The sequence below is a fragment of the Phacochoerus africanus genome, chromosome 12 (assembly GCF_016906955.1).
Source record: "Phacochoerus africanus isolate WHEZ1 chromosome 12, ROS_Pafr_v1, whole genome shotgun sequence".
Lineage (NCBI taxonomy): Eukaryota > Metazoa > Chordata > Mammalia > Artiodactyla > Suidae > Phacochoerus > Phacochoerus africanus.
The window spans coordinates 54,368,162-54,393,420 of NC_062555.1; the positions used below are offsets into that span (position 1 = coordinate 54,368,162).

At 35.6% G+C, this 25,259-nt stretch overlaps 1 protein-coding gene across 10 annotated transcripts in view; it reads left to right on the forward strand.

The window, feature by feature from the left end:
• The window catches only part of ABI1 (abl interactor 1), a 130,990-nt gene that overhangs the window by 103,596 nt on the left and 2,135 nt on the right, over window positions 1-25,259 (forward strand). Inside the window, exons 4-10 of one of the 10 annotated variants that reach the window (XM_047755351.1) lie at window positions 1,211-1,225; window positions 1,954-2,054; window positions 3,421-3,561; window positions 6,261-6,361; window positions 12,153-12,326; window positions 15,354-15,440; window positions 20,146-20,331. In XM_047755351.1, coding sequence (XP_047611307.1) covers window positions 1,211-1,225; window positions 1,954-2,054; window positions 3,421-3,561; window positions 6,261-6,361; window positions 12,153-12,326; window positions 15,354-15,440; window positions 20,146-20,331 — 805 coding nt within the window. Of the gene's footprint in view, window positions 1-1,210; window positions 1,226-1,953; window positions 2,055-3,420; window positions 3,562-6,260; window positions 6,362-12,149; window positions 12,327-15,353; window positions 15,441-20,145; window positions 20,332-25,259 lie in introns of all 10 variants that reach the window. The other 9 variants (XM_047755350.1, XM_047755354.1, XM_047755355.1 and 6 more) reach the window with 9 other exon arrangements.

Below are 25,259 nucleotides of genomic sequence, written 5' to 3' on the forward strand. Positions count from 1 at the left end.
CACTTGAAAAACGATAGATTGGAGTTCCCGTTGTGGCTTAGCAGAAACGAATCTGACTAGTATCCATGAGGATGAGGGTTTGATCTCTGGCCTTGCTAAGTGGGTTAAGGATCTGGTGTTGCTGTGAGCTGTGGTGTAGGTTGCAGACATGCCTCGGATCCCGAGTTGCTGTGGCCATAGGGTAGTCCAGCAGCCGTAACTCTGATTTGACCCCTAGCCTGGGAACTTACATATGCCGTGGGTGCAGCCCTAAAAAGACAAAGAAGAAAGAAAGAGAGAAAGAAAAATGATAGATCTGTATATTTAGAATGGCAGATGTTATAGGAAGAACTTCTAGACACTCCCCGCCCCAAATCCAGGAAAAGGTAGACTCTGCAACCTGAAGATGTTTTATTTTAGGTGGCCTGGTACAGTATGATGCTTTGGACACACTTTCGTATGTGTAGGGTAGCCAGCTTTCATAGAAGTAGCCTTTAGGGTCAAAGCAGATTTTCTTTATTTTTGAATTATGGACAAACTTATTAGGAAGAAAATTTAGAACTAAAGCAACCTGTTCTTTGGCCTGTTCGGGATTTGGATTCATAAACTACACATGAGAGGGTTTCCAGACATTGTTTGCTTGTTCCTTAGTTAGAATCTGGCTAAGCTATTATTGTGTGTTGTAATTTTGTTTTTAAGCACTGAGGTACTAGGTCCTTTTCTTAATTTAGAAGCAACCTGTGATTTTGAATTTTAACATTTACAGTTTATCACTCTTTAAAATACTGTGCTACCATTCAAATAATGAATACTCATACATGGGCATTCATTATCCCAGTAGTCTTAGGTCTTATACACTGGTGTATTAAAGTATCATTAATGAGGTTTGGTGTTTGTGTTTAAGTCGGAGTTTGTTTGTTCTTAGTCATCAATGATTAAGTTAGATTAGTTTCATAGGATAAAATACTGACCTAGGAAATTATTGGATCTTCATAAAATTGGCATAATTAAGTAGTGATTTCCTTATAGATATATTATTGTGAAAAAATTTATGCTACCCATCAATATTTTCCTATTGCTAATAGATATCTTTTCTTTACAAAATATTTAAGATGTGACTGGGTGTAAAAGCAACATGAATTGAATAATTGTAAATATAAGCCTGTCCTACCAGATATAAATTATCTAGAATTAATTTCTACTTTTTCCCCCCTTTTTTGCCAACCTAAAGTGGCTAAAAGCCAAGGTAAGAGATACTACTTATCATTTGATCCACAGTATTTCCTCTGTATCAGTAGAGGCTGCAGAGCCACTAAAATTTGAAAACTTTTCCTATGTCTGTCTGCTTTTCTCCCATAGGATTTTTGTAGATTAAATATACTCAAACTCAGTTCAAATCAGCAACATTTAGCTTGGATGTGTTAATATATCAAAGATATATTGACACCTGCATTTATGTAGGAACATTAATTTTGCTAACATTTATTGCTTTGCTCATTTTTTTGATAGTTGCCTTGCATTTATTGACTTACAATTAGGAGGTTTCCCAGACATTATATGTGACTTTGGTATTGAGATGTTGGGATAGAGATGATTTTTCCGATGAGTATTTTAGCAAACTGACATTGAGATCTGTAGTTTATATTCATGTACACATTTCAAAAATTTCAGGAAACCCAGTGTTTGAATTGTAGATAAGTTAGATCTCAGTGAACAGGTTTAACAATAAAATAATGTATAAAATTGAATACTCTCACCTGTATTTTATAGTAAATTGGTATGAATGGCAAAAAATAATAAAGCCAAGTGCAAGTGATACCTTGACTTTTTAAAATGTAGTACCAAAGTCTGTTATTAAAACTGTCTGGGAATCCTTATTTCACACTCTGATATTTAAAAAAGAATAATACATGGTGTCAAAACACCAAGAGAACAATTTGATATAAAAATAAAGCTTTTCTTTCCATATTGTAGCATGGAAATAACCAGCCTGCAAGAACTGGCACACTGTCGAGAACAAATCCTCCTACTCAGAAACCACCGAGTCCTCCCATGTCAGGCCGAGGAACGCTGGGGTAAGAATTCAGCTATATCTTAGAGGAGAATCTGTGTGCTAAAGGAAGAGATGTTGCTGTGGCTTCTGCACACCTGTGGATCCTCTTGAGGGGACCCTCTCTGTATGCTACTGCCTTTCACAGATTCACTTTGGTTCTCATTTCCTTGAACAGAGTCCAAAATGAATCCATCTGTTCTGTAAAATTCTCCAAGGAACTGTACCAGAAAAGTTCTTTTGTTTGTGTATAAATGTGCATTATTTATTTGTCATTGTTTAATTGATTAAAAAAATGCATGTAAATCTGACTTAGGTTTATTTAAAATGAAATGTCCAGAGAGTTCCATCTCTGGTGTCCTCATGTGTATTTGCAATATTTATATTATAGAACTTTGAATAAGTGTTCTATTTTGTGTAGTTTGGTTTGGTAGCCTGCAGTTCTGTTTCCCTTTTTTTGTTTCACCTGAGACTTGGGGAACTCTTGGAGTACTTCTACCTGTGTTTCTACTGTTAATCTTAGGGCCTTTCATACTAGAGGAGCTTTGTGAGAAGGCCAGTGGAGACGTAGAAAAGATAACAGTCTGTGACTTCTTCCTTCCTAATTCTCAATACAATACAAATATCGAATACTTGGTAGCACATTTATTAAAGATTATTCGCCTTATTATACAAAATTAGACTGTTTTTTGGTGGAGGGCTAGGGAATCATTATTTTATAGAACGGGGATTGGCAGTCAGCTTTTTTGCAGGATCTTAGTTTCTGTTTTCTGTTTCATTCTGTACACCCCTTGCCTATTATTAAAAAAATGAAGTTTTTTTTTTTTTTTTTTTTTGCTATTTCTTTGGGCCGCTTCTGCGGCATGTGGAGGTTCCCAGGCTAGGGGTCGAATCGGAGATGTAGCCACCGGCCTATACCAGAGCCACAGCAACGCGCGATCCGAGCCGCGTCTGCAGCCTACACCACAGCTCACGGCAACGCGGGATCGTTAACCCACTGAGCAAGGGCAGGGACTGAACCCGCAACCTCATGGTTCCTAGTCGGATTCGTTAACCACTGCGCCACGACGGGAACTCCAAAAAATGAAGTTATTAAATATAAAAGTTAAAATCATTTATAGAGAATGGTGTCACATCTTGGATCAGAATGTACTTGTCCATGTATTTTCATGTTGAGGTAGGGCTAAATTGCAGAGGAGATAAGAAAAGGAAACATTTTAATTTCTCTGTTAAAGTAACAAAATTCATACACCCCCTTTAAAACATTTTTTTAGGAAGTAAACTTAATTATTAAAAAACTTGTTCTACTTACTTATAAAGGGACAGTCACAAATTTGGGGGAAAATAACCATTTTATCTTCCTTATTCATTTCTCTGTTATGCTTTTGTAGACGAAACACTCCTTACAAAACCCTGGAACCTGTTAAACCTCCAACAGTTCCTAATGACTACATGACCAGTCCTGCTAGGCTCGGAAGTCAGCATAGTCCAGGCAGGACAGCTTCTTTAAATCAGAGACCAAGGACGCACAGGTAAATTTGCAGGTTGAGCCTTTGAAATCTGAGAACGTGCATTATTAACTGGTGACAAACTCTGTAAAGTTGCTAGTCATGGTGAAGTGCTTGCTACTGTAGTGTTACTATAGAATGTAAAAATTAAGGGGAATAATATTGCATATGTTCTTGTACATTTGTGTCATCACTTGTGTTTTATAGATTTTGTAGTGTCTGTACTGCCAGCAGATTGCTGGTATTTCCTCCTTCTGACAGAGGTACAAATACATATTTGGATCAAGGCTAAAGAATGTTTTAAAACAGTGTTTTAGAAAAGATCAAGATAACCACTCAAATTTTTTGAATAAAAGATTAAATATCACAAATGATATATTATTTAAACTCGAAGAGGATGGAGGAAACAAGACTTAGTTTGAATCTGAGAAAGAATTTCTAAAGAGAGTTGATTACTAGAATATATTATTGTATAAATTGTTTAAAAAAATTCTAGAAATCAAACACCCAGTGGATTTTTAAAAACTTGGTTATGGCGCATAACATACATTCAGGAAAATACATAACTTTAGTAAGTATAATATCTTGGAGTTCCCTAGTGGCCTAGAGGCTAGGGGCTCAATGTTGTCACTGCTGTGGTTTGGGTTTGATCCCTGGCCCAGGAACTTCTGCACGCTGTGGGTGTGGCCAAAAAATAAAACAACTTGATGTATCAATACAAATTGAACATACATAACTATCCCCCAGATCAGAAAATGGAACATAACCAGCAATGGAGAAATTCCCTCTCGAGCCCTTTTCCAGAATATTGCCTCTACCTTCCTTCCTTCAAAAGTACCCGCTTTATTTTGGGGTATTTCATAAAGCCAGAGAAATTTATTGTATAGCTTAATTTGTTTTATTCTTTGGTTTTACTTCTCACTTAATAACTTGGGCACAGAATATCTCTTTACCTTGACTTTTAAGTTGGTTTTATTAGAGATGCAACTTGGCAAAATCATTTTGGGGACTTCGGTTACATGTGGTATATCAAGCTTTTAGTTGCTATGTAGTTGTTATTTGTTGTTAATTGCTCCTGTTAGTAAATGTCATACTAATATCTGTAGTTACAGTATCAGGATAAGTTAAATGAGGACCAAAAATTCTTTTATATATTTGTTACTAAATTATTATATGGTTTTTCTTTATGGTGGATGTAGTGATAGTTTAATCATATTAAATACCAGTTGTTAAGATTTACTTCATTAGATACAAGGGATTTACCAATGAGATATAGTTCTATTTTTTTCAGGAGCTCATTCTGTTGGAACAGAGATTGATAAACTTTTTTTGTAAAGGGCCAGATTGTCAATATTTTAGGATTTGTGATCCATATGGCATCTCTGCAGTTATTCAGCTCTGTCATTGTAGCATGAGAGCAGCCACTGACAGCACATAAATGAATGAGCATGGCTGTATTTCTGTAAAACTTTATATATGGCACTGAAATTTGAATTTCATATAATTTTAATGTCATATATATTATCTCTTTTAAATTTTTTTCAACTATTTAAAATGTAAAAAAAAAAAATGTTGTTAGCTCACCCATCGTAAAGATTAGATCATGGGCCATACATGGCCTATGGGCTGTAAACTTGCCAACCTCCATGTTAGAAAAAGTTACATAAGCCAGAAATTGTATAAGAGCGTAAGTGCAAAAATACTCATTTGTCTATGATGCAGTTGTGGCATACAGCAGAGTTTTAGCCAGCTTAAGGTAGTAGGAAAACCTTCAGATCAAAGCTATTTTTGTTTTATAAGTAGCTTTTCCCCCTTCTATTAATATGTGATAATGTAATTATAGAATATGATCATATTGGAGGAGAAAAAATTTATCTAGGCAGAGCAGATCTTTGCACTTTTGGTTTTCTGGCTCTATTGAGCCAATAATACTGATTTAAAAAATATAATAATGGCACTTAAAGCTAAACATGTTCATATGTACATTTGCATACACATACATGTGCATGCATAGATTGCTAAAACTCAGTGCGAGGTTGTATATGAAGGGACAGAAAATTGTGCAAGTTAGAATAGTAGAGAATTGGAGTATGACAGTATTAGCTGTTCTAGAATGTTCTTTGCTGAAACTTCATTATTGTCTTTTTTTGGTCATTTGCTTATTTTTCCAAAAATTTCCCTGTTTTATTGCCATTCTTTGAGATGAGTGGAGGTTTATATACCAATTTCAGACTAAAATTGGTTGTCATATTAACTTCCATAGCATCTTCTGGTGGCTTCCATCACACTTTTTTAATGTCTGTTTTCCCATTCTCAACTAAGAGCTCCAAGGCAGTGTAGTTCATGTCTGCTTTGTTCACTGATCTTTTTAATGAGGTTTTAAATAAATACTTGTTGTACTATGATTATATTGGACATTCATTTCTCAATGATTTCTTTTGATACTTCTGTGTATTTAGATGATTGTGCTGATTTCCTGTAGATGGAGAGGTAGAGTGAAACACAGAAACCGCTTCTACTTTAGGGTTAAAATTCGTATTGAACAGTTAAAAAATTTATATGCGTATGGGTGTGTGTATAGACACACACCCGCACACATATTCACACAAAGGCAGACATGTACACTTACACATCATGAAAAGAGTATTTAGTGACCTTGAGTTGTTTTTGGGGGGAGAGGGGATAAATCTCTAGAATCGTTTTCATGATGATTCTCTTTGCAGTGGAAGCAGTGGAGGCAGTGGAAGCCGAGAAAACAGTGGCAGCAGCAGTATTGGCATTCCCATTGCCGTGCCTACACCTTCACCACCCACTATTGGACCAGGTATATTCTCTACTAATATGTGGTAGCATTTATGAGCTTTATTTTGGAAGCCTAAAACAATTTAGTTATATTAGCTTAAAAGTATTTATTAAGTTTATGCAATTGTTAGAATGAAAACCAACAAATTAAAAAACAATTTTTCGGTTTTCCTCGAGTCTTTAGTGTTTTACAGCAATTTCTCCTTACTCATTAAAAAAGCATATTAAATAGCTTTATTGAGTAATTTTTTTGGCCATTTCTTTTAGAAATACTTACCTTGGGCACTAGTCAAGAATGATATTATTTCAAGAGCAAAGCAATGTTGTTGATAATTCAATGAAATGATCAGTGTCTTTTATATGAATTATGAGTCATTGAGTATTGATTATGCTTTTTAGGCTAGTTTATCAACTGTGGTGTTTGTTGGTTCTATGACTTTGCTACATTTGTGTATGATATATTTAATACATATTTCAGAAAAATGCCGTGAATATAAAATTGATTAAACTAGGAAAAGCACTTTTACTTATATAAAACTTTTAAGATTGCAGTGTATAAAATTGGTCCCTTGATTTTTTTTTTTTTTTTAGTAAATTGAAAGGATCTGTATGGTTTAAAAATATACATTTTAAAAGGGTTGATAATCAAAACTGTTAGGGAAAAAGTCTTAGCTTCTCAAGGATGTTGTTGAAAAAGGAGAAAAAGCTACTTAGAAAAACAAGCATATTTTGTCATTAATGCAAGTGTGAACTCAATGGCCTTTTTACCTAGTGAAATTCTTATTCATTTGAACATGCTCTCTTTTTTTCTTCTTTCCAAAACATTGTACTTTCTTACTGTTTCAGAATGATTAGTTCTCTTTCTTGCACTCTGACCTGAATTATAAACTATTTCGTTAGAAAACATTTCTGTCCCTCCTCCTTCTGGAGCTCCACCAGCACTTCCTCTTCCACCACTTCTCCCAGTGAGCACTGTGATAGGTGAGACTGCATAACCATTGGAGTGATTGAACTCATTTTGCATAATTCACAGTAAACTCCTCTGTTAGACTGTTGGTTTTTATAGTTATTAGGTTGTAGGTGGTAATACAAAGTTTAAAGCATTAAATCTAATTCAGCACTAATTTCTTCTGGTGAAAGGCCTCTGAAGTTACACAGAAACGTCTCTGTGATGTCAAATGCTTCTATACCTAGTTTATAACCAATTTAATGTGGTTTGCATTTGTTTTGTTTAGATTTTTCTAGGAGAATTATAGCAGTGATTGTTCAAAAAAAATTTTTTTTATTAATAATGCAATAATGCAATTTTTAAAAAGTGAAACTTGATTTGGAACTCCCTGGTACATACAGCAGTCAAGGTAGTTGTGTGAACGTGAGGGACAGGAGGAAGAAAAATGAAAAAGAAAATGATGTAATATGTGATTGCTCTGAGGCTTCCCTATGGATCTACAGTTGAAAAACTCTGATACAACCCAGTACTTATGACATCTGAAGATAACATAAAAATTTTTTTTTCAATAAAATACATTTAAATTGTCCCCAAGAAATTCCAAATATAGACGCAGTATAAAACCATTCAGCCTAGAAATGCATGATAGCATTTGGATAGAAATGGATAGGGTTGTTTCAGATAATAAGAGCTGAGTTTCAGCTTAGGTGAAATAAAGTCATCTAGCACCTTGTTTTCAAAACATTGGCACGTACACTCAGGAAAAGGAGGAAAAGGGAGTAATAAAAAAAAGACCCTAGTAATAGAAATTGTTGGCAGAAATTCCACGTGAAAAGATGCCCTCAATGTAATTAATAATCAGTAAAATGAAAATAAAAACTACAAAATGCTATTTTATATCAACCAGATGTGAAAATGTAGAAGTCCACCAGCACCAGATGTTGATGAGGATGTACAGTAACAGAAAAGTATGTTGCTGGTGGGAATTTACTACTTGATACACTCACTTTAGAAAATAATTTGTTACCTACTCAAGTTGAACCAGGTTTCTACCGTATATTTATTAATTTCATTTCTAGGTATTTACCCTAGAGTACCGGTTCTCAAAATATGGTTATGGAACTCCTCCTGGGTGTTGCCAAGATCTTTTCATGGAGTTTTTGTAGTCAGAACTATATCCATAATAGTACTTAGACTTCTTTGCCTCTTTCATTTTGCATTCTGGTACAAACAGTGGAATTTTCCAGAGACAACATAACATATGATATCATTTTTGAAAGCTAATGGGATGTGTTTGTGTAGTCATGTGTTTTTTTGGTTTTGTTTTTGTTTTTTAGCACTGCATTCGTGTGGCATATGGAAGTTCCCAGACAAGGGGTTTAATAGGAGTTGCAGCTGCCAGCTACACCACAGCAATGAGGGATTTGAGCCGCATCTGCTGCGACCTACACCACAGCTCATGGCTATGCTGGATCCTTAACCCACTGAGCAAGGCCAGGAGGCAAACCTGCATTCTCAAGGATCCTAGTTGGGTTCTTTACTGTTGAGCCATGGTGGGAACTCCCTTAATGTGTTTTAAAGATAAATCCGTTTTAATTTCTTTTTTTTTTTTTTTTGGCTTTTTAGGTCTGTGCCCATGGCATATGGAAGTTCCCAGACTAGGGGTCGAATCGGAGCTACAGCTGCTGGCCTACGCCACTGCCACAGCAATGCCAGATCCAAGCCACATCAGCAACCTACTCCACAGCTCACAGCAACACTGGATCCTTAACCCACTGAGCGAGGCCAGGGATCAAACCTGTGTCCTCATGGATACTAGTTGGATTCATTTCCACTGTGCCATGATGGAACTCCAAACAGTTTTTTTTTTTTTTTCTTTTTTCTTTTTAGGGCTGTATCTGCAGCCTATGGAAGTTCCCAGGCTAGGGGTCAAATCAGAGCTGCAGCTGCCGGCCTACACCAGAGCTACAGGAACACCAGATCTAAGCTGGATCTGTGACCTGCATCGCAGCTCACGGCAATACCAGATCCTTAACCCACTGAGTGAGGCCAGGAATTGAACCTGCGTCCTCATGGATACTAGTCAGATTTGTTTCTGCTGAGCCACAATGGGAACTCCTCCAGTTTTAATTTCTAATACGGTAATTACTATCACTATAACCTACCTCAACAAAGTTTCTTGAGGGTCTCCAATTTTAGAGTGGATCCTAAGACCATAAAGTTTAAAAACCACTATTCTAGAGCAGTGGTTCTTGGGGTGTGTTTTCCAGACCAACGGGATCATCATTTTGAGGGATCTGGTTAGGAATGTGAATTCTCAGGTCCCATTCGAATCCTACTCATTCCGAAACTCTGAGATTGGAGCCCAGCAATCTGTATTATAACCAGCCCTCAAGATGAAATTCTGATCAGTGCTGAAGTTTGAGAACCACTGTTCTAGAGAAACTTAGGAACCATATTTAGGAATGTTCATAGTAGTGGTATTATTAATAGCAAAAATGTGGGTGCAACTCAGATGTCTAATAACAGTGGAATAGGTGAATAATTGTGGCATGTTCACATACATGCAAATAAAGTAATAAAAATGAATATGATATACTGATATGCTTATCAGCATAAATGAATCTTAGAAATAATATCAATGGAAAACAGCAAGCCAACAGAATGCATAATCATTCCATTATGAAAGTTTATAAATTTGCAAAATCTTTCTGTGTATTGTTTAAGGTGGCAATTATCTATGATTTAAAAAAAAAAAAGGATCCATAGTGAAGAAAGAGAATGTTTAACACATAGAGTTGGTAATTATGTTGTATATATCAATCACACATCCTTTAGTATAACTTACTACATAATAAAGTATTAAAATCTACAATAGGCATAGTTTAGAACTACTATACTATATAATAGGCATAGTTTAGAACTACTACTACTATACTGTTCAGTTTTTTTAAAATTTTATTTAAAATTTTTTTCTGTGCACATCTGCGGCATATGGAAGTTCCTGGGCCAGGGCTTGAATCTGAGCTACAGCTGTAACCTGCACTGTAGCTGCAGCAATGCTGGATCCTTTAACTCGCTGTGCTGGGCTGAGGATAAAACCTGTGTGCCTCCATAGAGAGCCAAGCTGCTGTAGTCAGATTCTTAATCCACTGGGCCACAGCAGGAACTCACAATTTTGGTTTTAAATCATCAAGAAAATTAACTTGGCTTTTATCCACCTTTTATACAAGTGAAAGGAATATAAAAATCATTTTATTGAGATTCCTATTAAAAATGATTAAAGGGTTATTTCTTAGCTCTCTGGAAAACTTAGCTCTCAAGACTTATTCATAAAGGTATTTCAATAGACTGCTATTTGCAAAGTATGTTTCTGTTCAGAAAATGAACATATGGATGATTTAAATAATCAGTGACTGTCTGTGTCTTGGGAGCTCCAAAATGTTACATTATTAGTGCTTCTTTTAATGAACAACCTCTGTTGTATGTTTTTGTTTTTTCCAAATAACCTGTAGATCTCTAGGGGAGGTTAAATCAGATGACTGAATGAATGGAAACCAGGGTGCTGTCTTTTTTTTAACTCAGTCATGGTTAGATGTTTGGGAGGATAATGTTGATCCTTAAGGTACCTTTGGAAGGTATAGTTAACTTGAGAGGCTTTGAACTTTATATTAACCTTTTAAATTTTAAACTTTTGAAATGTTGGTAAAGATGACGAGTAAAATTTTTAGTGTTGTTAATACTTTAGTTAGTTTAGCTATGCATGATTGATAATATATATATTTGATACTATTAAAAAAATTTTTTTAAAGATTGCTTTGGATGTATTACGGGAAAAAAGCCCTCCAAGTATATGGAAAAAGATAATGGATTTTCTTCACAAAGCTGCCTTAAAATGCCCATGTTTTATAGAGTCTAAAATTTTTTTTCAGTTTTATCAGAGAAATTTAGGTGATATGGAAAAGTGTGTTATTCTTAAAAGTTTGAAGATACACAGCAAATCTGACATTATATATAAGTGTTTTGAAACTAAAAATTGTGCTTCTCTTAAAAATGATTCCATAATATATATTGATAATAACAGCTAATACGTTAAACAGTCAAATAAATACAGTAGTACATGTGGAAAATATGCTTAACTCTTTAAATTTTATAATTTAAGCTGGGTTTGGCTAGATAGATTTTTTTTTCCCCTTTTTTTTTTTTTGCCACCCAAACGCACATGGAGTTCTCAGGCCAGGGATCAGATCCCAGCCGCAGTTGAAACCTACGCTGCAACTGTGGCAACGCCAGATCCTTTAACTTACTGTGCAGGGCCAGGAACTGAACCTGTGTCCTAGTGCTGCAGAGACACTGCCAAGCCCGTTGCCCCACAGCAGAAACTCCTAGGTAGATTATTATACTGTGCTTTTGAAGATTTGGCGATGGGAAGGAAGAAGTTTGTAAATCAGATATTAATACATTCACAACTAAAAACTGATGCTTTCCACCTCAGACTATGCTTTGGTACTTACTTTGTTGGAGAGACACAGTTGACATATAAAAGTGCTATCTTCTAAAATGATACAGGGAAAAATTTATACATATTATTAGCAAAATGCCATTTACGATTATGTTGTTTAAAGGCTTAAGAATGTTAACTTTTGCAGCTTTCCCATGGTGTCTGTTTTTCCTTCTTTTTGTAACTTCAGAAATGGAGAGCTATTTGCGTTTTATCTTTTCTCTTTATTTTGTGTTGTGGGCTTTAAAAGTAATAAATGTTTCTTGCTGAGAGTCTCCCTCTCTTTGTTCTGCCATCGGAGGTGACGTGACGTGCAATGCTCAAGTTCTTTGTTGGTTGCCTTTCACTAATGCTTTTCAGCAGCCCCGGGCTCAGCTCCTGGTTCCCAGTATGGCACAATGACCAGGCAGATCTCTCGACACAACTCTACCACTTCCTCGACCTCTTCTGGTGGATACAGACGGACTCCCTCTGTGACTGCTCAGTTTTCTGCTCAGCCTCATGTTAATGGAGGTCCACTTTATTCTCAGAATTCAAGTAAGCTTGTGCTTTGCAGGCGTACAGCAGCAGTGGAGCTCCTTTTGAAGGAAATAATTTGAAATTGTAATTCTTGCCAGTGATAGACAACAATTGAAACCATGCTATTTCATATTTATTTTTGTTTTAAGAAGCTAGACCTTGAATCATGCCATTTTAAGAATAATTGCTTATCACTATCAAAAAAATTCAGACTTAACTGTGAGTATACTTGTATACTAAAAATTTAATTGATGAGATTTGTATTACTGTACATGGAACTGGAGAAGAAAAACTCTAAGCTGAATTTATTTTTATTGGCATGTTTGAGGCAATTCAGTAACAGTAAAATTAAAAACATTGTGGCAATTCTTCTTTATAATAATATAATGAAATTGCTGGCTATCACTTTTAAGCTTGTTAACCTATACTGAAATGAGTTCAGAACCATTAAAAAACATTTGTGATGCCTGCTTATTCTGTCTCTCATAATTGTAACAGTGGGGAGAATTTTCTTTTGACTTCTTTCTGTTCACCTCAAATTGCACATCTCAACACTAACTGCAATCAGTGTTTAAAGCTGATAAAGAAAATAGCTTTGGCATATAATGTGAGAACGTTCAAATTGCTTAGAGTAGCCATTAATTGTATTTCCCATATCAAGATACTCAATCCAGCAAGGAGAAATCTGAAATACGACAGTTGTTCTTTATTTGTTACTGGCTTGAAGCAGTGATCACCAGGCATAGACTGAAACACACTTTCCCATGTGGTTTTTGTAGCTACTTGTAGCTGCATGTTATGTTCCATTATTTTACATAAAAAAGCCACTGAATACTGCATATTTACATAAGAAGTTGATTTTAAGTTCCTTTTATTTAATGATGCCTGTTCTGAACAAGTATTTTAAAGTAGAGCGAGGGGGAGAGTTATTTATCTCTGTAAAAGATTAATTGTGGTTTAAGAAAAATACTACTAAGAATTGAAAACCACTTAAGCAGGAATATCACAGTTCAAGATAATTCCAAAATTTATACAATTCTTTTCCAGACTAAAATTTTCATCCTAGCTACTAAGGAACTTCACCAGTTAGAATTTTACCTCATTTCCCCAGGTCTCCTTTTGGTAATGAAATGTAGATGGTGCAAATATTCCACAGATAATCTGATTATTTATCTCACTAGTTTCATGAACTTTTATTTTTTTATACATTTTTAGATCCCATCTTTATTCATTAGTTTTCTTTTCCTCACTTAGACATTTAGTTTACACTGCAAATAGGGTTTCTGGTGACTCTTCACCTAATACATGTTTATGTGGTTCTGTTTTAACAGTACTGGGGTTGGTTTGCTTACCCTCAAACAAGACATTTTCATTACTGAATGTGGATAGTTACTAGAAAGCAAATTTGGCCTTGAATTTTAAATATATCGTTGTGTGTTGTCAGATTAATTATCCTTCAGCCTGAGTTACTGTCGGTGTTGTAGTAATGGTAGTAGTAGTATGTAAATGTTTTTAGTGTTTTGATGTGCACTTTCCCCTTCTGTCTAAATGTGGTGATGATTAGTATTGTCACAGCATAGCCTTTCTTTTTATGTACTAACCAGCATGGCTAGTTACTAAGGGTTGTTTCTAAAAATTTTTTTTAGGTTTGTGGGAGGGTTTTTTTTTTTTTTTAGGTCGAAGAGCTGTAACATGTTCTTTGAAAGTATCTTCTGTATATCCTTGTTGGAGTATACACATAATTGTATATACGTCCATATACAGAGTATCAGAATGAACCAGGACCAGTTTAGTAGTGAATCAAATGTTATTTTTAGCCATACAGTGAATTCTAATGCACATATATTGCTTTGTTAAGTTCTTGGTTATTTGAACACTGAAATTCTTTCAAATTTTTATGTTTACCCTACAGAATTAGTAGATTGGATTAATTGAAATAATTTTTTAATTAAATGATCCTTGGGAGCCAATAATTTGTTTTTCCCTGTCAATTTAGTGTCACTTCTTAGTGACTACCACTAAACCGAATTTTGTGACTCAGTGCCATTGACTTTTTTCTGAGCAATCTTTGGCCATTACTGTCTCGTTAAAATAAGACAGGGTAGTGAAGATATGAATGTTTACTTCTATGTAGTTAATACATTTGCTGCCCGGATGACCATTTGGTGCATATGTTCTCCAGAAAGAAGATAGAGTATGTTTCTAGCCACCAGATGATTCTTTAGAAATTACTTTAATGGAAATGATTGTGTATTTTAACTTATTGGTGGATCAGATTTCCTTTTTCAGAATAATGACAGAAGGAAGGTCACTTTTGAAATATCCCATGAAACTCGGTGAATATTATTAATATGGCATATGGAGCACTTTTATTCTGTAGTAAATTTAAAAGTGATGTCTTTAAAAATAAAACTGTCAACTTAAAAAATAATAACCTTGTTTTCTAAAAAACAAAGGTTTTTCCTAGAGAGCTATGTTAAAATTTAGATTTAGATGTATAATAAGAACTGTCCTTAAAGGAAACCTGTAATTAGTGCATTTATATATGGAAGATACAGCTATTCCATATTTGTTTTGTTCATTTAAGTTCTGATATACAACATTACTCTAAAGCTGGACATCCCTGTGAGGCTAGAGAGATAAGGCACAATATCCTGGTAACCTTTATTAGTTTTTTCACTATTACTTGTCTATTTTAAAGTCTTTCCTTAGAATTAAAAAATTTCATTGCGTGAAAGTGAAGGTGGTGGTAAATTTAAGTCTTCCTCAGACAGTATCACATTAGGATTAAAATATATGTGTTTGTTTTTTAATAAAATTAACCTGTTGGCTAAGCACACCTCACCTTTAGGCTTGCTCTTGGGAAATGAACTTGAAGAAGGTTCTGCAGGTTTTTGTTCTGTTTTTTGTTTTGTTTTGTTTCATTTGCAAACTGTTCTAGGCATACTTATGTTTGTGGTCCTTGTAACTGACTTCTGCTTTTTGTTTGTTTCCTTTTCTTTCCTTTTTCTGTTTGACTTCCCCATACTGTGTTGTTGCTACCAGTTTCTATTGCTCCACCCCCTCCCCCTATGCCTCAGTTGACTCCACAGATACCTCTCACAGGCTTCGTGGCCAGGGTGCAGGAAAACAGTAAGTTTGGAAAAACTGAGCTATCAAAGAGTAGAGGCTGTCTCCTTATAGCATGCATGGCTGATGAGTCATCATTTTCCTTACTTTTATTGAGAAGCTAATCTTATCTTGAAAATAGGCGCAGGTATGTTATTGAAACTGAAGAGCACGATCTTCAGTTTTTCCTCTTGTGTGCATGATTACTGACCCAAATAAATTTCAAAACTGCAGCTTTCTTACGTATATTTACATGCTCTAAAACATGAGACCCGATCTTTGCAGATTTTTAAGGAACACAGAATCAAACCCCCAAATTCAATTTGTGTGGAAATTACTAGCTTTCAGTAGTTATTAGGGGAATTTGTTTTCTGCTGCCAACAAACTCATCAAGATTATGGATAGTTATACTATGAGATTAAATTTATTATGCAGTTGGGATGGGCATATGGGTTTTTTTGTTTCTTTTTCCTTTTTTTTTTCTCTTTTAGTTATAAAAATTTTTGGAGAAAGCTTTGTAGCCTCAGATTTTTATACTTCAATAATTTTCAGCCTATATAAAGATTTGTTGTTAAGATAAAAGTGAATCTGCAAGAATGAGTAAATACATCTATGCACTGATGTATGACAAGAGTGATAACAATTATAGAGCCCTCTTCAGGTTTGGTTACATGTAGGCCCATGAGGATTATATCTGAACATAAAAAGCTGTCAGCTTTTTTAGGTCTTCTCTGAAGAAAGATGAGGTTTAAAGATTTTTGGCAATTCTTTTCCATAGATAGATTTAATTAGGTTAGTTTCTATATTGCTACCTGATTACTTTGAAGTTTGGGGAGATGTATAATTCTAACTACAAAATCATAGTGAATGTTATTTGGCAAAATGAAAAATACTTTTATTACTGAATTATATTAAGCCAAAATAGCTGTTGGGATTAAGATGGTAAGGTGGTCTAGTACTAATTCCCAGCATAGGGGATCATCACCATGCAGAGAAATCCCAGAACAGTTTGAACAAATGTATAATTCACTTGACTAGCTCACCTTCCAGGAGAAAACTTTATGACAAATCCCATTGTGCAGCTTTGGCTGACTCTATTGTGTTATTTTCCACATTTTGCCACTTCCTCCAGTTAAGTATTTATTCAGTGTTAAGTCCTAGGCTCTGGAAGGAGTACACATAATTGAAGAAGAAGTACTTAACCATTAAGAAATGTATGATATAGTGGGCTTTTTATAAAATATTTACTTTCAAAATGTTGGAGTTCCCATCATGACACAGTGGAAATGAATCTGACTAGGAACCGTGAGGTTGCGGTTCGATCCCTGGCCTCACTCAGTGGGTTAAGGATCCGGCATTACCATGAGCTGTGGTGTAGGTCACAGACAAGGCCTGGATCCTACGTTGCTGTGGCTCTGGCATAGGCCAACAGCAACAGCTCCTCATTAGATCCCTAGCCTGGGAACCTCCATATGCCGAGGGTGCAGCCCTAAAAAGACAAAAGGCAAAAATAAAAATATTTAATTTCAAAATGTTGAAATTTCTGAGCATAAACCAGCCTTATTGTTTACATTTGTTTGAAAACTCTAGTATGTTTAAACATGTAAAAATAAGTGAATAAAGGTAAATCTCTGGTCCTTTTATAAAAGTTGAGAAATTAATCCTGCAAGAGTTTAAAAACTAAGCCAGTTCAATCTTTGAACTTTCTTACAGTCAAGATTTTTTTTTTTTCTTTGTAGGGCTGCACCTGTGGCATATGGAAGTTCCCAGGCTAGGACTGTAATCAGCTACAGCTGCTGGCCTACACCACAGCCACAGCAACGCAGGATCCAGGTCTTGTCTGTGACCTACACCACAGCTCGTGGCAATGCCGGATCCTTAACCCACTGAGTGAGGCTGGGGATCGAACCTGTGTCCTCATGGATACTAGTTGGGTTCATTACTGCTGAGCCACGACAGGAACTCCACAGCCGAGAATTTTTAAGAAGTATTTTATTTAATTAATTTATTTTTTGCTTTTTAGGGCCGCACCCGTGGCATATGGAGGTTCCCAGGCTAGGTGTCGAATTGGAGCTGTAGCTGCCAGCCTACACCACAGCTACAGGAACACAGGATCCAAGCTGCATCTGCGACCTACACCACAGCTCACAGCAACGCTGGATCCTTAACCCACTGAGCGAGGCCAGGGATCAAACCCTAGTTGGATTTGTTTCCACTGTGCCATGACAGGAACTCCTTAAGAAGTATTTTAAAAATAGCCATAATAAACATCAAAGCTCATTGATTACCTTTTTGGTAACTCCTTTTTAATAGAAATTCACCGTTAATATCCATAATTCTAGGCCTCCATGGTCTTTGCTAAAGAGTCCCATGATACTATTTTAGTTCTTTTTCCCAAACAGATGAACTTGAGTCAGTTGTTCTTGTGCTGCAGGATGCCCAGCTTTGTTTGGCATCTCTTTTCTTTGGCAGGATGTTAAGAAGACTGTTAATAAACTGCCTATCAATATCTCAACTGTTTTATGAATTATGAATTTTCTGTTCTTCTCTTAAACTTAGTCACTTTCTTATGGCACTCAAATTGGTGATATTGAATGCATGTAGCAGTTAACCTGTTAGTAAATGTTTCAATTTAAGACATGAGCCTCTAGGAAAGCAGTGTGTTTACATCTGTTTATGATTAATATCACAAAGTATTTTTGAATTAGTTATGCATGGTGCTAGACAGAGTAGTAGCACAGAGAATTATATCAACTAGACTCTTGCCCCTGTGCATATAATTTGAAGATAAACCAATGTAGATTAATAGCAGTTCAACATAAAGATAATTGAGTGAAAACATTAAACTAGTAAGTTATGTATAAATCAAAAGTAAATGTACTTTAGGAATTCAGGCAAACGTATAATTTATACATTAAGCCATATCAAGGATATGAGTAAGAATTTGAGCTATGGCTCTTTCTTTTTCTTCCTCTTTTTTTTTTTTTTTTTTTTTTTCCCACCTACACCATGGCATGTGGAAGTTCCCAGGCCAGGGATCAAACCTGCACTGCAATTGTGACCTGTGCCACAGCTTCAGCAATGCTGGATCCTTAACCTGCTGCACCATGCGGGAACTTTGGCTCTTTGATGTCGGAGTGGATTCAATACTCATTTTGTCCTCTTAATAATTTTAACAACCTTTATGGAGAAGGGCTGGGCAAAAATAAAATGGATTCAAGCATTAAGTGGAAAAATAAATTGTACACCTCTTTGAGAGCTATCAGAATGAGCATCAGCACACAGGGTTTGTTTCCTAATAGTCTTTTTCATCTCCCAGCAGGATAAAATAGAAATCACAGAACTAAAATGGTTATCGAGTAGAGCTATTACCTGTATATGTTTTAAATCTGAATTCCTTCATTGTATCTCAGCACATTAGGGCACATTATACGCATCCAAATAGGGTATAGAGACCTTTAAAATCATGTTTTACAAATAGATGATGACCATTGTTCTTTGATCACATAAATAGAGCCCCAGAAATTAGCATTTGAGTTAGTATATTGGTATTCTCAATTTTTCCCCTGCAGATATAGTTCATATATCAGTTTGTATAAAAGCATTTTCATAATGTTTTTAACTTTTGAAGAAATCTGTGGATTGGAAATTTAAGTTAAGAATTAGTTGTGCTCCATCCAGCTTTGAGTTCCTTAATATTGGGAGCATTTGTTACCTGTATCATATTAGTTCATTGAACACAGTTCTAGTCTGACATTTTTCCATTTCACTGTTTACACTTTTGATTATTTAAATCACAGACATACACCACAACTATCTAGAATTTGAGGTCTGAGTTGTTTTTATTGTTTTTATTGTTTTGCATGATGTAAGTTTCTGTTTTGTTATTTTTTTTAAACATTTTCCTGCAGTACTTAATTTTTAAAATCTTTACTGTGGATGTATTCTTAGAAAATTGGATCTTTAGGATTCAGTCTTTCCCTTATCCCATTCTTAGTTTTACTAGCAATAATGAAGAATCTGAGCTTGCTTTCTGCAAGTCAAGAAGGTGATTCTGAATACAAACATTTTTGAAAATATTCAGTGAGATTTTCTACTAGCCTGGAATTATTTAATTTTAGATTTAATTTTACCTTCTTAAAATTTAAATGATAGGAAACATACACATAAAAGCAGACCTAATACCACTAGCTTTTTTTTCCTCCAATAAAAGAAAAATAAACATATCTACTCACTAGAGACTTGTTTCTGTAGAACTAAAGGTAACTAAAAACTGAAACCAAGGACATGAACGTGCACATTGAATGGTTATCAAACTGGGAAGGTAACTTATTCGTAAAGTTCACTGTAGTCCAAATGACGAATGTGGCAAAAGACCTATGTGAGGAGGTAGGCTAACCTCGAGTGACATTTGTTCTGACCTGAACCTTGGAATAAGGAAACTTCTTTACTACCATAATCCCTATAAAAAGAGACATTGTCTCCTAATATCTTACCTTCATTAATTTGTAGTTCTCCCTAATACCCTTATTTTCTAGCTCATCTTATCATTGTAAAGTTATTCCTAAAAGTAGATGAAGCTTTAACACACCAAGCTTTTATTTCTAATCATTGCATGTTTTATTATAGTGCATGCTGTATATGATTTAGAGCTTTCTTATATTCTGTTAACTTAAGAATTTCCATTTAGGTTACTTTCTGATTCAAATTAATTATCTAAATTTTTTAGTTGCTGATAGCCCAACTCCACCACCACCACCTCCACCAGATGACATTCCCATGTTTGATGATTCTCCTCCGCCACCGCCACCACCTCCAGTGGATTATGAAGATGAGGAAGCTGCAGTAGTTCAGTATAATGATCCATATGCAGACGGGGATCCTGCTTGGGCCCCTAAGAATTATATTGAGAAAGGTAAGGTATAGTCGTCATTGAATTGCTATAATGGGAAAGAATTAATTATAGCATTTTAGAGCTATAAAGAACACCTGTCTAGTGTTTCTCCACCTTTTGAATAGCCTTACCAGCCAAGATGATTTATTTTCTGTATGGTCTCAAAAGGTTTCTTTTTTTTTCTTTTTGGTCTTTTTAGGGCCGAACCCATGACATATGGAGGTGCCCAAGCTAGGGTTGAATTGGAGCCGTAGCCACTGGCCTACACCACAGCAGCACCAGATCCAAGCCGCAGATCTACACCACAGGTCACGGCAGCACTGGATCTTTAACCCACTGAGCAAGGCCAGGGATCGAACCGGCGTCCTCACGTACACTAGTCAGGTTCTTTTCCGCTGAGTCATGATGGGAACTCCTAAAAGGTTTCTTTATTATTTTTTTGGTGTATAGATGATTACAATGTTGTATTTCTGGTGTATAGTGAAGTGATTCATTTATAATACAAAAATAGGTATGTGTGTGTTCCTTTTCAGATTCTTTTCCGTTATAGTTTATTATAAAATATTGACTACAGTTCCCTGTGCTGTATGGTAGGATCTTGCTGTTTGTCTGTTTTATTTTTTATTGTTTTTTTTTGTCCTTTGGGACCATACCTGCAGCACATGAAAGTTCTGAGGCTAGGGGTGGAGTTGGAGCTGTAGCCACTGGCCTACGCCACAGCCACAGCATCTCCAGGTCCGAGCTGCATCTGTGACCTACACCACAGCTCACAGCAATGCTGGATCCTTAACCTACTGAGCGAGGCTAGGGATCAAACCTGCATCCTCATGGATTCATTTCCACTGAGCCACTATGGGAACTCCCTATTTGTCTGTTTTATTTGTATAAACTATTTGTATAGTTCGTATCTGTTATTCTCACTTCTTAATTTATCCCCTCATCTTTTTCCCCTTTGGTAATCATAAGTTTGTTTTCTGTGAGTCTGTTTTGTAAGTAAGTTCTTTTATGTCATATTTTAGATTCCACATATAAATGATATCATGTTATTAGTCTTTGTCTAACTTACTTGGTATTATAATCTCTGGGTCCATCCATGTTGCAGCAAATGGCATTATTTCATTCTTTTTTTTTATAACTGAGTAATATTCCATTGTACGTATGTATCACATCTTCATTCATCTGCCAATGGACATTTTTTAATTAAATTGAAAAAATGGATTTTTTAAATTTATTTAAATTGAAAATGTTAGATAGACTTTTTCAAATGACATATGTTTCCAGTTGGATATTAACTTGCCTGTTTGGATTTTATAGATGAAACAACTAAGATACAAAGGAGTTAACGTGATTTACTAAGTTGATAGTAATGATTTAAAACAAAGTTTCAAAGTTCTTATAAAATTAGACAAGTTTCATATCTAAATATTTATGGGAAAAAAACCTCAATAAAGGGTTTCGGTTTGTTGATCTTGCAAGAGAAGATAATCACTAGAATTTCATCACATGAAATTCTGTATAATTCTAATGTTCAAATTACCTATATTACCTGAAATTCACTATAATTATTAAGAAATAGTGGGTGGGAAAGAAATGAATCCTGTTTTTAGAGTTTATTTGTGTTTTTTTTTTGTCTTTTTTGTTGTTGTTTTTGCTATTTCTTGGGCCGCTCCCGTGGCATATGGAGGTTCCCAGGCTAGGGGTTGTAGCCACCGGCCTACACCAGAGCCACAGCAACTCGGGATCCGAGCCGCGTTTGCAACCTACACCACAGCTCACGGCAACGCCGGATCGTTAACCCACTGAGCAAGGGCAGGGACCGAACCCGCAACCTCATGGTTCCTAGTCGGATTCGTTAACCACTGCGCCACGACGGGAACTCCTATTTGTGTTTTTTTTTTTAATTTCATTCTGTGCTGTTTTAAAAGTTATATTTGTAGAGTTCTGAAAAATGCTTATAATTTAGTTGATCATGTTTAATTCCCTTTGAAATATATTCCTTGACATTGGCTTTATTGGATTAATTGACGTAAAGCAAATAGCTGTGGCTTTTGAAACCTATGGCATACCTTCCTGCCCGAGTTTTGAATACGTGGCTGCAAGTAAATATGCCATTTTCTTTTTTTTTATATTTATATATATATATTTTTTTTGAATATATTTTATGTATTCCTCATACTGTTCAGGAAGTCTTGAAGAGTGTACTTAATATTTCTCATGTACCTTCAATAGAAATACGCTGTGGTCATTATGAGGGTAAGAAAATTGAGTCATTTTGAATTGTGCTTTTTCCTGTATTTTTTGGCTTGGAAAAGCAAATTTTAAGTATGAAAATGGAACAGTTATATTTATATAACTTAAATTTGGAATGAAGTAATGGTTAGTACACTTCGTAATAGAGCAGTATTAAAAAATCTTCTCAAGTTGAAATAATGAATTTTAAACCAAAAATCATCACTTTTTTCTTTATTTTTTCTTTATTTTTTGGCCTTTTTTTTTTTTTTTTGCTATTTCTTGGGCCGCTCCTGCGGCATATGGAGGTTCCCAGGCTAGACATCTAATCACGGAACTGTAGCCACTGGCCTACGCCAGAGCCACAGCAACACAGGATCCGAGCCGCATCTGCGAACTACACCATAGCTCACGGCAACACCAGATCCTTTAACCCACTGATCGAGGCCAGGGATTGAATCTGCGTCCTCATGGATACTAGTCTGATTTGTTTCTGCTGAGCCTTGACAGGAATTCCCAGATAATATTTTTTAAACTTTGTAAGAAATTGAGGTATAATGACATGTTAGTTTCAAGCTTACAACATAATGATTTTATATTTGTATATATTGCAAAATGACATATTTTAGACTTTGCTGGTCATTCAGTCTTGTCATAACTACTCAACACCACTCTTTTAGCCCCAAAGCAGCCGTAGGCAATACACGAGTTACTGGAGGTGGCTGTGTGCCAATAAAATTTTATTGACAAAAAGGCATTGGCTTGGGTTCGGCCATTTGCTGACTCCTAGTCTAACTCAGAAAGTTGACATTTAGTAGGATTATATTTAAAGCCTTTAATAGTCACCTTTATAAATCACAGGATAATTAAAACCTACTTTAAAAGGATTTCAGTTGAATAAATTAATCCAGCACTTTGTGTGGCTGTTCCAAAAGCCAGATTGTTAAGGTACCCCAGCTGAGCTTCAACCTAACATGTACAGATCTGATCATACTTATTTATATTAGATTAACATGTTTAATTTTGAGTACATTTCAAGATCCGGCAAACAAGAATGCCTGCAGAAGAGAATATTTAGGAGGCTGAAATATCTAGAAAGTGCATCTATAAAGAGAAACACTTAAAGCATTCTAATGTTAGGAAAAGATTTCAGAGGGACTTGATAGCTGTCTGTAATTTTTTCTCGTGTAGGTACATGTAGATTTGAATATTAGAGTTCTCTTTCCAAAGATCATTGCAGTGTATACAGCAGGGAGAGTTTAGATCATTATATGATCAGGATCCTGGAGAGTAGAGTGGACATTGACTTGTTAATGGTTAAATACTCCACGTGGGAGCTGTTATGTGAGAGAAGATAGGCATTGGGGGAAAGGGAGTTTGATTTCATTTACAGAGGGAACTTGGGAAATAGAAACATAATTAATTGGGTGCAGTGTTTTTATCAGCTCTTTGTATAACTGGAACTAAGAATATGAGAAGTAAGAATTTCATTTTGTTGAATAACTTTGAGGGTATCAGGTGTTGGCATGATCAGTTTAAAAGTCAATACGTGGAGTTCCCGTCATGGCTCAGTGGTTAACGAATCCAACGAGGAACCAGGAGGTTTCGGGTTTGATCCCTGGCCTTGCTCAGTGGGTCAAGGATCTGGCGTTGCCATGAGCTGTGGTGTAGGTTGAAGACACGGCTTGGATCTGATGTTACTGTGGCTGTGGTGTAGGCCAGCGGCTACAGCTCCCATTAGACCCCTAGCCTGGGAATCTCCATATGCCATGGGTGCGGCCCTAGAAAAGGCAAAAAGACAAATAATAAAAGTCAACACATGATTCTGAATACAAAGAAAGTGTCAATAAAGAATGATTATTAATAAGTAATTGACAAATTATTGGGTGAATACTTACAAAAATACCAGGGTAATAATTTAATATTATTTATTCTGTATGTTTTGGGTTTTTTGAACTGGATATGTTAAGTGAGCTTGTAATCACAGTGCTGAGATTCTGTTGCAGGATTAAAATGGAGGGGAAGGAATGGACTAGTTGAGTTTACTTAATACACTGTTTTAAAAAGGGGGGAAAAGATTGGCTGTTTTAATTTAGCAAATGATGCTATGGCTCAGTACTTCAAGTCTCTTACTAAAATTCACTGATTCAGAATAATTATGAGAAGCCATCTTTCTTAAGGGAAAAATGAGTTACAGAAAATCTTAAATGTCTTTAAAACTATTTTAAGAAAAAGTCTATGTGAGAAAAAAATTTATATCACTTAACATTCCACATATACTAGAAAATTACATATAATTTCAGAATTATAAAGGCAGAATTCATAAACCAATAGTTTGGAAAGCTAGTAATTTTTTTGTTGCCTTTCCTTTCCACAATATCGAAAGCAAGTGGATATTTTGAACTCAATATAATCATAGATACCGTAGAATTGCAAAACTGTTCTCTGAGTTTTAATTAATGAGTCTTTACTCACCTGTTTCCCCTTAAAAAAATTCCTGTTGACTTTAAAGGTGTATATTTTTTTAGAAAAATCTACGTATAAGCCCCATGAATATCTGACTGAGATGGGTAGGATGAGATTTACCTGCCAGTGTATGTATATTTCGGTTTTTTTTGTCTTTTTTTTTTAGGTCACACCCGCGGCATATGTAAGTTCCCCGGCTGGGGGTCAAATCAGAGCTACAGCTGCCAGCTTACACCACAGCCACAGCACCTTGG